At 37.4% G+C, this 13,697-nt stretch overlaps 1 protein-coding gene across 4 annotated transcripts in view; it reads right to left on the bottom strand.

Annotated features, from left to right (window-relative positions):
• Window positions 1–13,697, bottom strand: part of frmd5a (FERM domain containing 5a) — a 98,782-nt gene that overhangs the window by 18,068 nt on the left and 67,017 nt on the right. For 3 of the 4 annotated variants that reach the window (XM_042496926.2, XM_088080594.1, XM_088080593.1), the window contains exons 3-10: window positions 12,176–12,218; window positions 10,509–10,587; window positions 6,675–6,772; window positions 5,372–5,495; window positions 3,435–3,522; window positions 3,189–3,277; window positions 2,475–2,538; window positions 2,279–2,370 (exon numbers count right to left, since the gene is read on the bottom strand). In XM_042496926.2, the coding sequence (XP_042352860.1) occupies window positions 2,279–2,370; window positions 2,475–2,538; window positions 3,189–3,277; window positions 3,435–3,522; window positions 5,372–5,495; window positions 6,675–6,772; window positions 10,509–10,587; window positions 12,176–12,218 (677 nt within the window). The remainder of the gene's footprint in view (window positions 1–2,278; window positions 2,371–2,474; window positions 2,539–3,188; window positions 3,278–3,434; window positions 3,523–5,371; window positions 5,496–6,674; window positions 6,773–10,508; window positions 10,588–12,175; window positions 12,219–13,697) is intronic. The other variant, XM_088080592.1, reaches the window with a different exon arrangement.

Raw genomic sequence — 13,697 nt, 5'->3', positions numbered from 1 at the left:
CATCCAAAGGTCACATCACATTAACTCCAATGCACATGCAAGCTCTGCCCTTCCCATGATCCCTCTCTCCCCATCTGCTAACCCCGACACACACCCTTCATCACCTGAGCCATCGGCCCGTCTCATTGCTCTACCGCAATGAGCTCGCAGGCTGCTTGTTCTTTTTCTCTTTTTTTAGTTTGTTTTTTAATCACCTTTCCGGAGCTGGAGTGAGCAGAGGGGACTATTATTCATGGCTGAGACAGGGGAGCCATATCTCAGAGGGAGCGTTGAAGTGCTCGCAGTCTCGTGCCAGCGCGCACTCAATCACTAAAGGTCACGGGCAACTTACACCTCATTTTCCCGCTGACAAACAGCCCGGAGGGAAGGGGCTTTTAAGGACACCGAGGTACCGTGACGGTAACCTGCCTGACAGCTCAAAAAATGAAGAGCAGGTATAAATCAGTGTGGAGGTTTAATGAGAAGAGCACTGAGATTAGGGCTGTCCAGAAAACTGTTTTTGAGGGCTCGAATCTTCACTGAGAATAGGCAATAATTTTTTTTTTTTTAAATGACAACACAAGCTAATATACTTTTCTTTTCTTTTTTTTAACTTGCATTCATTATCAATATACTTATGCCATTATTGTAACTATGAGTCTAGCCTGAGATATTTCACAGTTATATTGTGGACTTTGTTTTGGGGGTTTTGTTCAAATTTACAGCAGCAAAATGCACAGCCTGTTTGAGTGTACATATGATGATCCTTACATTTTACTTTCTCAATGTGATGTAATACAATGCAAAAATTCCCTCATAGTGTCCAAAATCTTGTTTGGTTATTCCCTATATAATTCACTATTTAATACACATGACACAGAGAACAGTGAGTGAGTGAGTGAGTGCATGAACAGGTTCAAACACAGCTTTGGTGTGTTTTCCCACCTAAGTGTTTCCCTGATTAGTTTCATCTCTCTTTAATCAGTCTCGTTAGTCCTTCCTTGTTAGAGTCTTCCCTGCACACCTGTTCTGTTTTAGTCCTGTTTGCTGCACCCTTGTGTTCTATGCCACACCCTAAATCATGAGCCAGTCCCTGTGTTTCCCTCCTTTTATTAATGTCCACCTCCCCCAGCTGTGTGTCATTGCCCTGAGTAGTTCCCTGTGTATATCGCCCTGTGTGTCTGCCTTTGTTTCTGGTCAGTCTGTCTGTGATCCTCACTGTTGTTTCCATATCATATTATATTTGCTGTTTTAACCCAGGTTCCTACTTATTTCCCTGTTTTGTTCAGCTTAGTTTTTTAATTCGTGTTTCATTTGTATATTGTGTTACTGGCTTGTTTTCTGCCTTTGGGTCCTCATCAGAACTCATTTGTGACAAAATGAGGATACAAATCGGACTTTGACTTTTACATTGAACGAAAACTGGCTTCAAAATGTGCAATAATCACATCAATAAATTGCAACCACACCCAATAAAATTTAATTTGCTCATAAACAAATGAATAAATAAATCTTTCGTTCAATGTAGCCTATGCAAGAGTTGAATAATTTTAGATTAATTTTGTTTGTTTTTTTATTCCATGGGCTGGTTGGGTGTTTTTTGGGGTAATGCATTTTAATATATGTATATATATTATATATATTATATATATATATATATATTTGTGTGTGTGTGTGTGTGTGTGTGTGTGTGTGTGTATATATATATTTGTGTGTGTGTGTGTGTATATATATATATATATATATATATATATATATATATATATATATGTATATATATATATATATATATATATATATATATATATGTGTGTGTGTATATATGTATATATATATATATATATATATATATATATATATATATATATATATATATATATATATATATATATATATATATATATATAAAGCATTAAAATACTGATTTAGATGTCAATCATCAAGGCAATGGCAGAAGCTTTGAAGCATTCAGGAAAACTCTGAGCTTGATCCTTAGGGCTTAATTTAATATTACACTCACATCATACTGCAAATTTTTCAAAATCAAGCTTTCAAAAAACACTACACCTTAATTTGTTTTTCTACTTTCATTGAGTTCATTTTGAACCAACATCAGTCCTAATCATAAATATCTAATATTCATTGATTTTCTGAATTTTAACCCTTTAAATGCCTTAAATGTTTTTGGAATAAAAAAAAGAATATTTATTGTAGGAGCTGAGATGTAAATTCCAAGATTAAACAAAAATACACAATCAGTCCCAAAGGGTTAAATCAAAGCAGACATTTGTGGACTCACTTATAGAAAGCTTGGTTCTCCACTCCACACTTCCAAAGGTGCTTGCATGCCTCCGGTGTGGGTGCAAAGTACGTCAAGATGATCTTTTTATCCTGCACGTTGAAAATAAGAGAACGTGCAGGAAAATAAAACAAACTGAGACAGAAAACCGCACTGTTTTTTTTTTTACCTCACGCCCAACAGTTCATGCTCTCACCTCCTTCTGATTTGCATATACGTGGAACGTCTTGCCTTCAAACTTCAGTTTGGTCACCTCATTCCTGTCCAGGAGAGAGCAGCAGCAGCAGTCACACACAGAGCACGTGGAAACAAAAAGCCAGAGCCTCTTTAAATATTCATGACAACCACTGTGAGATCACATAAACAGCCATGGAGCTCTGTGTTTGGCTGACAAAACAAATAACTGATAATATTCCCTGCAGGCCGCAAATGGAGAATGAGGGTAACCTGAGTGCTGCTGATGGCAAACAAACAAAAGCCAGTTTAAATACCGCAAACATAATAAGTCTGTCTCCATTATTGTAACAGAAACCTTTTCATTTAAAAGCAAACAGACAAAAACACAAATGTTAAATAGAGCTGCAGCATCTTGTATACATTTTCACTTTATCAGAAAGGCATCTTGCTGAAATCAAATCAGTAGGCGTAAGATGGTGTAATTAGCCATCTGCGCACATGTTAGCCGCCGGCTTTTGTCACAGGTAGAAGCAGATGGATGAGCTTTGTAGAGTGTGACTGTACAACCAGCTGCAGTGCACACACTGTTTTATGTACAGTGCCCTGCTTATAGAGCACACGTGTCAAATCAGGTGAAATCAAGGCCCTCAGTCAGTCAGTCAGTGTTTGTCTGTTCACATCCTGCAATCACTCAAGGACTGTGCTCACATACAGAGTTGCACGTTTGGCTCACCATTTGAGAAAATGAACTCTCTTGTTTCCCTGAAGCACCACAAAACCAAATGGCGTGAAGGCGAGAAAAGCTGGGTTCCCAGATACATCCTGAAAGAGAGCAATTTTCAAATTTAAAACTTGAGCGCACACATTTGGACACAAAACATAAATCAGACATATGTTTTAGCATGTAGCACATCCCAGGAGTTTTAAAGTTATGAAATGTTTTCTATCTAAAAAAATAGTACAGCAGTGCTTGTGAAACCTTGCATGGATGTGGATCAACACCATATGTCTCCAGCAGCTGGGCTTTCTGCAGGAAATTTCTCTCTGATGTTTCAGGTGTCTGTCCACTGAGGGAGAGCAACAACACACCGAGCATCTGTGTCAGTCCGCCATAAGCATAAAAAATGCAACACAAAAAGTCTTGAAAGGCCAAAACACATTAAAAAGAGGCACAAATGAATATACTTCCAGTAAGAGACTGAAAGAGGCACACAGAGGTTACAGAGGTCAAACATCAACATCAGTTGAGGCAAAGAAAATACAACATGATGTATTTATGAAGCAGCTGTTAGATTCAGACTGTCAAATCAATATGAGTACTTGTAGTGATGCGCTGTTACTTAGTGGTGAAGAAAGAAGAAACCACTAGTGGGCAGCAAAGTCTCATCATGCTGTGTGTGGTTCTACTCATACAGCATCACAAAGACTTTGTTGATGTTTTTCTCTACTGTGTCTCAGCCTGCATCAATAACACAGCAACTGAGTCACATTCAAAATGATTAAATGCTACTTTTAGTGAAAATAAGAATCAGCTGGGGGAGTTTGATGAGTGTGAATGAAACAATTCAGCAACAGTGTCTCTGTCTTTGTGTATGCGTGTGTGTGTGTGTGTGTGTGTGTGTGTGTGTGTATGGACCTGCTAAATCCAGGGTGTCTACAGCTAACAAACACTTGAATTAATTGCTTTTTAAGACATTTTCAATCTTTTTAACTAAATGTAATAATGATATTTTAGAGCTCAACTCTATTTTTCTGTTTAATAACGTTGCACATGGTAATAGTCTAAACAAATTCATTATGTCTTCACTGAATCAATAAAATTTAACACTTTTTAATACTTGTCTGTCAACAAGAAACAAGGTGACTGGCACATGGTAGTATATAAATATATTTAATATTTTAGTATATGTATTTAAGTATATTTAGAGCATATTATAGTATGTTCTTACATTTTGTATTTTAAAGGTGTTCTTTAGATTTACATGCTTATTTGCAGAGTATGATAAGTTGTTGTTTTTTTATTGAGATATATTGTTCTCTCTAGTGGGGAATGCATATAACTGTGTTTTTGCTGCTCATAAGTTTTTAACCCTTTGACACCTGAGCAAATTTGATTTCTTTCAAAAACACAGGGAGAAGGCACTGAGCAACTGAAGAACACTTAAAAAGAACAAACAGGACAAAAAATGAGTAAAAGTTACAAGAAAATTACCTGAAAATACACAAAAAAATAAATTAATAAAAGTACAAAAACAAACAAGAAAATGACCCGCAAAAGTGTCGAAATTTAAAAAAACCTACATGTGTAATTTTTTTCTTTAACATAATTTTTTATATATAAATATATTATGTTCAATGGCAGGCTTCAGGATTTTTCACATCAGACGTGGAAGAGCTCAACTCATTTCCACTAAAATAAAACAAAAGAGAGAGATCAAATGTTTGTTTGTTTTTTTCAAATGTTTTGACAATTAAGACTTTACAAATTTAAATTTAAGACTATTTAATGACTTTTAAGGCCTAATATATATCAGATTAAATGTAAGACATTTTAAGGACCTGTAGACACAATGTCTGCCTGATCACTTTCATTATTGTGCTCTGCTGCTCTTTCAGGTGAAGCTTTAGTTGGGAACCATAACTAATAGCTGTAATAAAGGGCAGGTTATGAGCTCAAGACAATTTTACTCAGTTATTTGAGTGGAAAGCAGCGAAAAAAATTTCTCTTGTGTATCTGCTAACATATGTGACAATAATTGCTTGCCAACCTACAGAGAAATTATGTTTTATTACAGCACTTAATTACATAAATGTCATAGGACGTCTAGTGTTTGTTGAGCCTGTTTAGGAGCAGGATCTGTAGGTATGTGAAAAAAAAGAGATATTGATAGTGGAGGATTATAGTTTGGCTCTTACATCAGCTCTGTCTTGTGTATGTCTGCAATACGGCGCTCCAGCTTCTCCGAATGTTTGGGGAAGAACTGGAATTTGGAGCTGTAACCTTCAGGATGCTTCCCCGGGTCGTAGTTACCAATCTCAGCTGGAGAGAGGGGAATCAGAAAAAGTCAAATGTTAAACATATTCACAAACAATCAGGGCTAATAAAAGTTCAAATGATGTCTACAGCTTCCAGCAGAGTGCAGCCTCTTTTTGCCAGCAAAGATGGGCTGAACATGCCCAGGATGATTTGTGTTCCTTCATGCCACGCTGCACTCCCTTAGATGACCCTGATGTTGATTTCTCTCTGCAAGGAGGAGCTGACCAGGCAGCCCATCTTTAATTCATCCGCCCCTCCTCCAGAGGAGCTGCCTTCCTCTAACACTGAGCTTCCAGCGACGTTTGCTGTGCCACCGTATCTTGTGTGTTTGTTTACATGTGTATGTGTGTGGGGAAAGAATGATAAGATACCAGATAACCACTTCAAATACTTTATAGTAATTAAGCATAGCTTGTTGTTTCTTAACCATTTGAAACCTAGGCAAATTGTCTTCATTTCTTTGAAAAACACTGAAAGAAGGCAAAGAGCAACCAAAAAATGAGCAAGAAATTAGTAGGAAAAAAAGTAATATGTACATGATGATGCAAATTTGACAACAAACAAACAAACAAACCTTAAAAAAAAGAGTTTAATATATAAAACTAAAATTTATGAATATAGTTTTCTTGGCATTCTTTTCTGTAGTTTTTGATAATTTTTTTAAATGATACTTCCATCCTTTCTAAAACTGATATTCAGGTCTTATTTTTTGTCATCCTAATCATATTTCTCGCAGGGTTTCTTTGTAGGATGTTTCTTGCCAAGTTGCTCATTGCCCTTTCCCCTAAGTTTCTGAAAGAATTCAAGCCATTTTGCTCAAGAAAAGTGATGATGATCCAGGTTTCAAAGGGTTAAAGACTGTGCAAACCACTGAACTAATTATCATACAAAACACAAAATAATCTTCACTATGTATGCATTTTAGAGTCAATATCAGGATAGAAAATCACACAAGATGAGCATGAAATGCTGACTGTAGCACAATCTCATGTGTGCATAAAAAAACACTGCAGGCGTTCTTTGAGCACCATCGCCTAATTTAGCTTCTTTCCACATAAAGAAAATCAGTTCAATTGGCTGATGGTGTTTCTCTGACTGATGAACTGCAGGGCATTGTAAAACAGAGGTCGTGTATGCAAAGCAGAATGCTGCATGTCATTTCCATCTGTCACCCTCCATTACCTTGCAGGATGTGGGCAGCCAGCATGGCCGCATCCGAGGTTTTGCACAGGAGCCGACCGTGGTAGAGGTCTCTCTTGATTTGCAGGAAGACAAGATATCTACAAAGGAAAGGACAAAGAATCACACCCTGACAGGCCTGCTTATGTGAATACTGATAATATTCATAAATGCCATCCAAAAGCACTCATCCGGTCACATTTCTCAACGAAAAGAGAGGAAACGACAGAGGAGGAGCAGCAAAACAACAAACCTGATAAAAGCTCAAAGGCTGTCGAGTTCATGTTCCCTATGGGTGGTTTGAATATTTCTTTTTGATTTAGCTGGAATGAAGGTTTTGTTTTGGGGAAAGGAGGGTAGGAAGGCCCTGAGGGAGAAGTTGCTTCTGACGCTGTGCTTCTCTTAAAGCCTCCAGCCTAGTTTCAGACTCACACAGACAATCAGCTCCTGAAGCATGAAATTTACTCTGAGACAGCATCTGAGCTAAACATCACCATCATTTTGACTATTATTATTATTATTAACATTATTGTTATTATCACTACCAGGGGTTGTTATTACTATCAGAGGTGGGGCCCCTTCACTCAGCCATGAACAAGAAGTAAGACATTCACCTCACTGTTTTTCACAATCAGCCAGCAGACCTGCTTCTCTCTATCTATGCCATTTCCACAAAGGCTAATAATGCTTTCTGAGCAGAGACATGCGTTCAAAAGCTGCATACATTTCCCACGCTGCTCCCTCAGCAGCAGGTTCAACAGAGTCTTTTGAAGGTGTGATGAGTGCCAATATAATAATTCAACAGCCATTTATTGCTGACGGCTGCTGAGGTTTGGACTGGATTACAAAACATCTGTATAATACAAATATGCATTCACTCACTCACTACCTTACCTTACCTCGAACACATGAGAAAAAATGATGTGATCCTCTTTATTTGACATTCTTTTCACTTTAATGCTTTTTTTATGACAGAGTGAAATAAACACTGATGTTTTAAAAATGTGTGTTGATTAATGTTGTAAAATGAAGAAAAACAATTAATTATTTTTAAAATTTATTTTTCTTTTCCTTTTTTTCTTTTCCTCTTCACAGGTGTAATTGCATTCCTGTGGATTTCACACATGCTGTGACACCTGCTCTGATGAGGGTTTAAAGCCAAATGTGTCTGCAGTTTTTTTTCCCCAGCTTATTTCTTGAAAAAGGGGCATGAATAAATCAGTTCTTTTGCTTTTTTTTAACCCACTGTAGTGCCACATTTTTCCTGAATTTGTTTCTGGGAAACGCACCTGGAAAACATGATAATAATACTGAATAAACCTATTTTACAGAGGATATTCTGACATGTCTTAGTAGGAAAAGCACAGGTGGATAATATTATTACAGCTGGGGTAGGGAGTATAATTTTGACTTCATTGGGTAAAAATCCCAAAATAATCTTTGAGCGTATTGTAATTCAAATGAACGAAGAGAATATAGACTTCTGCGCCTCCCCTTTTTCGGGTTTTAGAATATCTAGGACGTGATGGGAGACTGGCCAATGACATTTTTTTCAGAGAAAGGCTTCCTATTGGCTGTTCCGTAATTGCCAATTCAATGGCAGAGAATCCTGCAGAGAAAGTAGCTAGCATTCAAACATTGCGAACAAATGTCTATACTGCAAAGCAACCCAACACAGGAAGATGGACTTATCAGAAAGAAAGTCCAACAATAAACAAAGGCAAGCCACTTATACTTATGAGGGATTACTGGGAGGTGATAGTCCACAATTTCGATTCAAAACTTCAGGATGATCCACTCAACTTTTGAAGAGTTACACCATGCAGTAACACCTCTTGTAGGGCCTGCAGCATCATGAGGGAGTCAGTTCCTACTGACAAGCACATAGCCATAGCATCATGTGTACTATAAAAGCCCAAAAAATATTTCCATTGCATTTTTGCAAAATATGGCTTTTTCGATTCACCTGAAATACCAACTCATGCAAGCGTAAGAACTTTTTTTGCGTTTTTCGAAACTGATGTTTTCCTTTAGACATATATTATATTTGCAATTTCAGTTTTCACATTTTGAGGGTTAATGGAAACCCACGTGTAAGAGGCTTGCCTTTTCATTTTTGCTCACAGAACACGCCTACGTGGCCTTGGATTGGAAATAATGACAGCTAGTGCAGTGACTGCAATAGAAAAAAAACTGCAAATGTTTTGAACATCCATCGCCATGCTTGGAATGTTATCGCCAGAGAAATCGCATCACATCACTCAGTGGAAACACAGTCATCTTGCAACTATGTTTTATTCACATTTTGAAAATATCGCTCAAGTTTTGCGCAAATCTGCAACGGAAACCTAGTAACATCTGTGCTCTTTCTACTATGACAAGTCTCAATGTTTGCTGTGAGAAAAAGCCTACAACACCAAGAGGCATCACAGTATTTAATGGAAAAGCTGCCTGTTTTTACAGAATTCTCATATTGCATTAACATGCTGTCCCTCTTGAGCACGCGCTGACCAAGCCTCGTGTGTGAATGATTATTTACCCTCTCCCTCTCTCTGTGGTCAGCCCTCTCCACTCTCATCATCATGTATCACTCTCCCTCCTCCTCTCCCCCACACTCCACAGCCTTTCATTCGCCCTTCTTTTTTACTCTCCACTCTCCATCAGCACCCTTTGCCCCCTATCTCCTCTGCACGCCCTGTTCATTATGCACCCTCTACATGTGGTGCACATTTCATCTCATTACAGCTCGGAGAGACAGAGTGGCCTCCGTTCACTCCTGTCACTGATGAATGTATCAGTAAACTGTACATGCACACATATAGCAGCTGGCTGCTGTCAGCATTATCTGAAGGCTGTGTAAACGCAGCGCTCTTCACGCTTTTAATTTGACACTTTCACCTTTCTGCAAATGAATCAGCAACACATTAAGGAAGAATTACCATAGAAAGAAAAAGAAGTGTGCCTTTATACACAAAAGCTGCTTATGAAGGCTTTTACGTTCCTCCTGGCTTCACAGCTCCTCTCGCAAACTGTGTTCTGTGTAATATTCATCATAAGTACTCAGGCATTTTAATTATGAAGGCCCATAAATAATGTTTTAGAAAGAGACATGTTTGCTGTGTCTAAAAATTTTAGAGCTCAATCTGCACTACAGGAAAGTCTGAAAAACAAGGATGGAGCACAGCTGCTTTTCACAGGTTTGTCAAATGATGGCAGTCTTTACATCCTTACTTTTAACCCTTTGAAATTTGAGAGAATTGCCTGATTTCCTTCAAAAACATGGGAAGAAGGTAATGAGCAACTTAACAAAAATGACCCAAAAATTAGCAAGAATTTGGTTTTAAAAAGGTAACAAGACCTGTAATCAGCACAACAAAAACAGGAAAAAGTGCTGAAATACAAAAAAATAAAAAACAAAAAATTAAATATCAATAATTAACATATGTTTGTTTATAACCTAATAATCATAAATATCACTATCTTTCTGTTTCCCCTCAGTTATTTGATTATTCTTTTATAATTCTCACCTTTTTAAAAGATAATTTATAGGTCTTTTTATTGTCACTTTTAACTCTTTTTTTTTTTTTTGCAATTTATGGGACATTCCATGCCAAGTTGACATTTGCCTTTTTCCCATGTTTTTGAAAAAACAAACAAACATCAACATGTACCGATTTCAAAGGTTTAAATGACTGTAAAAGATACCTGAAGGCAACACAAGAAAGCTGATTGTCACTTCAGGTTTCAAAGGATTAAATTGAAACAAAGGTAAATTGTCGCTGCATGAGAGCCCTTATCAACCCATGTGAAAAGAAAGTAAAAACAGTAGGGCCTTACCGAGTGATCTCCTCCTTTAGAGAGGCAGGCTCGGGAGGGTAGAACTTGACTCTCAGACACATGGTGAATGGAGGCTGGGCTGCAAGAAAAACACACAGAACAATTAAGAAACAGACAGGAATCTTTTCATTGGAAGAGATCAAAGAATCAACAGGAGACAGAAAGGGACAGTTGTGAGACTTAGACACAGGCAGGATTAAAAGAGTACTCCAAAATCAAAAAGTGTATCAGGGCAGCAGCCAGTTTTTTTGTCTTCATCAGTTCTCTTCTCTGCATATTTTTGTTCTTTACTTATTCATTTATTGTGGACTGTAGCTACCTTGTGTTACTCTGTGGCATTATGGGATCATGTTCACTGTGCCATCTTGTGCATAAATATTATGTTGCATGTATTGATTTAATGAGATGCGATGTTTTATCCAATTTTAGTGCCGACACAGGTAAACTCAATTGCAGTTTGTCTGTCGATCAATTTGCAACATCCCTATCATAAATAAATTCAACAATGACTAATTAATTTATATTTTTTCAATATAAATTCATAAAAAATGTTCTCTCTATCAATTATTTACTCTATAAAATGTCACACATTAAATGGTGTAGTTGACCAATGTGGAGCTAATCTTAAAGGGACAGTTTACCCCCCAATAATATATATATATATATATATATACATATATATATATATATATATATATATATACACACACACACACACACACACACACACACACACACACACATATAAATATATATATATATATGTTCTCATTCCTGTAGTGCTATTTATCAATCTAGATTATTTTGGTGTGAGTTTCTGAGGGCTGGAGATATCAGTCGAGGAGATGTGTGCCTTCACTCAATTATATATAAAAAAAAAAAGTGCTATAAAATAAAATAAACAATGTCTCTTTCCAGAGCTCATGACCTGGTTACTCAGGATAATTCACAGACCTTGTTGTGAGCAGTTTCATGAACTACTTTCTTTCTAATGAGCTACACCCACCAACTGTTTCACAGCACAGAAAGTGTGCATGATTTCTGGAAAAAGACATTGCTGTTGACTTTTTCAGTTTTTTTTCATTTATTTATTTATTATTATCATTTTGCCGCTTTGAGCACAACAAGGCGAGTGCAATCTAGTTCCATTATAGTCAAGAGAAGGCAGACATCTCTACGGCCAATATCTCCAACACTCTGCAACTCATGTCAAAAAATCATGTCAAAAGTCTGGACTGATAATTTGCACTGCAGGTAAGAGAAATTATCTGTGTTTCTGATTTTACCTTCTTTAAGCACTGTACAATAATTTTATCTCAAATAATGCATTGTTTTAAATGAGCTCAGCAGTGGTTTTATGTGTAAAATGCTATTCTGCAAACTTGCTGGAGTAAAAAAAACAAAATTGTAAAAAGTACCTCAAATTGCACTTACACACAATGCTTGGTAGTTGAGCAAATTAGATACAGTATATTCCATAATCAGCAAATGATGGAAGAGATGACTGAAATGATTTATCAGTTATAAGTGTTGGCACTTGTTAATTTTCTGTTTGTAAATGTAAACTATATGGATCAGATATACATAGTCATTCAACAGTGCAGAATTCATGTTAAAGATGAAGCATTTTATCACCATGAATATAAACATAAACTCAAAGTACTTACATTTCATCTGCTTTGCAATTGATTTTGAGAACTCCAGCCAGTGCTGCATTGAAAGAAAAGCAGATAAATGCAGATGATGAAATGTCACTCAGAAAAAATCCTTTCTGAGTAATCAACACATTAAATCATTCAGCTGACACTTTCAATATCAGCTGACATGATAATCAGCTGTTACTACTGACAGTTTTCTGGGGAAACCTGTTTGTGCCACGTACTGTGTCACATTATTTGAGCAATATGCAAAATGCCCAATCTGCATCAAATATTAAGAATTTGCAGGGTTTTTATTCAAAAACATGAGGTGTCTCTGGACACTATAAGTGCAGGGCGGCAGATTAGATAACAGGTTTAGATGTTCCTGTTGCTGATGATAGCCACACAGGCGTTTTGTGTCTTTAAGACGACATACAGACTCCTGATTCTTCCTCCATTTTTCTCCTAGGTTTCCTTCTCACCAACTCAGCCCACCCACAGCAACAACCACCAAAATAGTCCTGAGTGACAGCATAGGAAATGCAGCATCAGCAGGACTTGGCTCTTGTCTGCAGGACTACAACATGATCTGTGAACATGTGAATACTTCATGAATCAAGCAGTGCTACTACACGGCTCACAGCAGAGGAGCCTGATGGATGGAGCAACCTTCAGCCTGAGAGGCGGCATGAAGAAGAGGAGCTGAAGAACACAACTTTTCACTCTGGCCCACGATCTCAGGTTTCCAGCTAAATCAAACCCAATCCATTTTTAAAAGTATAGCCACACTGATTTTAATATACACAGAGCAACGTGTTATGTGTGTGAAAAGTCATCCTCAGTTCACATCCAATCACTTCTATTCCTAAATGGGACCTATGATGCTCATTTTCAGGTTCATTCTGGTATTTTGGGTTTCTGTGCATCACCTGTGCAGACAGGCATTTGTATAACATGTATAAAATGCATGTAAGTGTGTATATGTATGTGTTTGCATGTGTTTAGGTGCATGTACCTATGTCTGTACATGTATGTGTATGTATGTGAATATATGTATGTAGGTGTGTATAAATATGCACATATATATGTGTGTGTGTGTGTGTGTGTGTGTGTGTATACATATGTATGAAAGAAAATTAACTGATTTTGTTTTTTTAACAAAAACAAGAAAAGCTATGATATCTCAGTTAGCTTTAATGTTTGTGATTTATTTTGGGACATGGACCTGAATTGTATTGTGCACCATTCATTCATTCATATTCGTAACCGCTTGTCCTTGTAAGGGTTGCGGGGGAGCTAGAGCCAATCCCAGCTGTCTTTGGGCAAGAGGCGGGGTACACCCTGGACAATTCGCCAGACTATCGCAGGGCTGATACATACAGACAGACAACCAGTCACACTCACATGCACACCTATGGGCAATTTGGAGTCACCAGTTAACCTGACATGCATGTCTTTGGTCTGTGGGAGGAAGCTGGAGACCCCAGAGAGAACCCACGCAGACAGGGGGAAAAACATGCAGCACCACACAGAAGGGTATTGTGCACCA

The sequence above is a fragment of the Plectropomus leopardus genome, chromosome 7 (assembly GCF_026936395.1).
Source record: "Plectropomus leopardus strain MGB_pleo_1.0 chromosome 7, ASM2693639v1, whole genome shotgun sequence".
Lineage (NCBI taxonomy): Eukaryota > Metazoa > Chordata > Actinopteri > Perciformes > Serranidae > Plectropomus > Plectropomus leopardus.
Note: the sequence above shows the minus strand (reverse complement) of the source record. Positions and strands in the feature narration are given on the sequence as shown.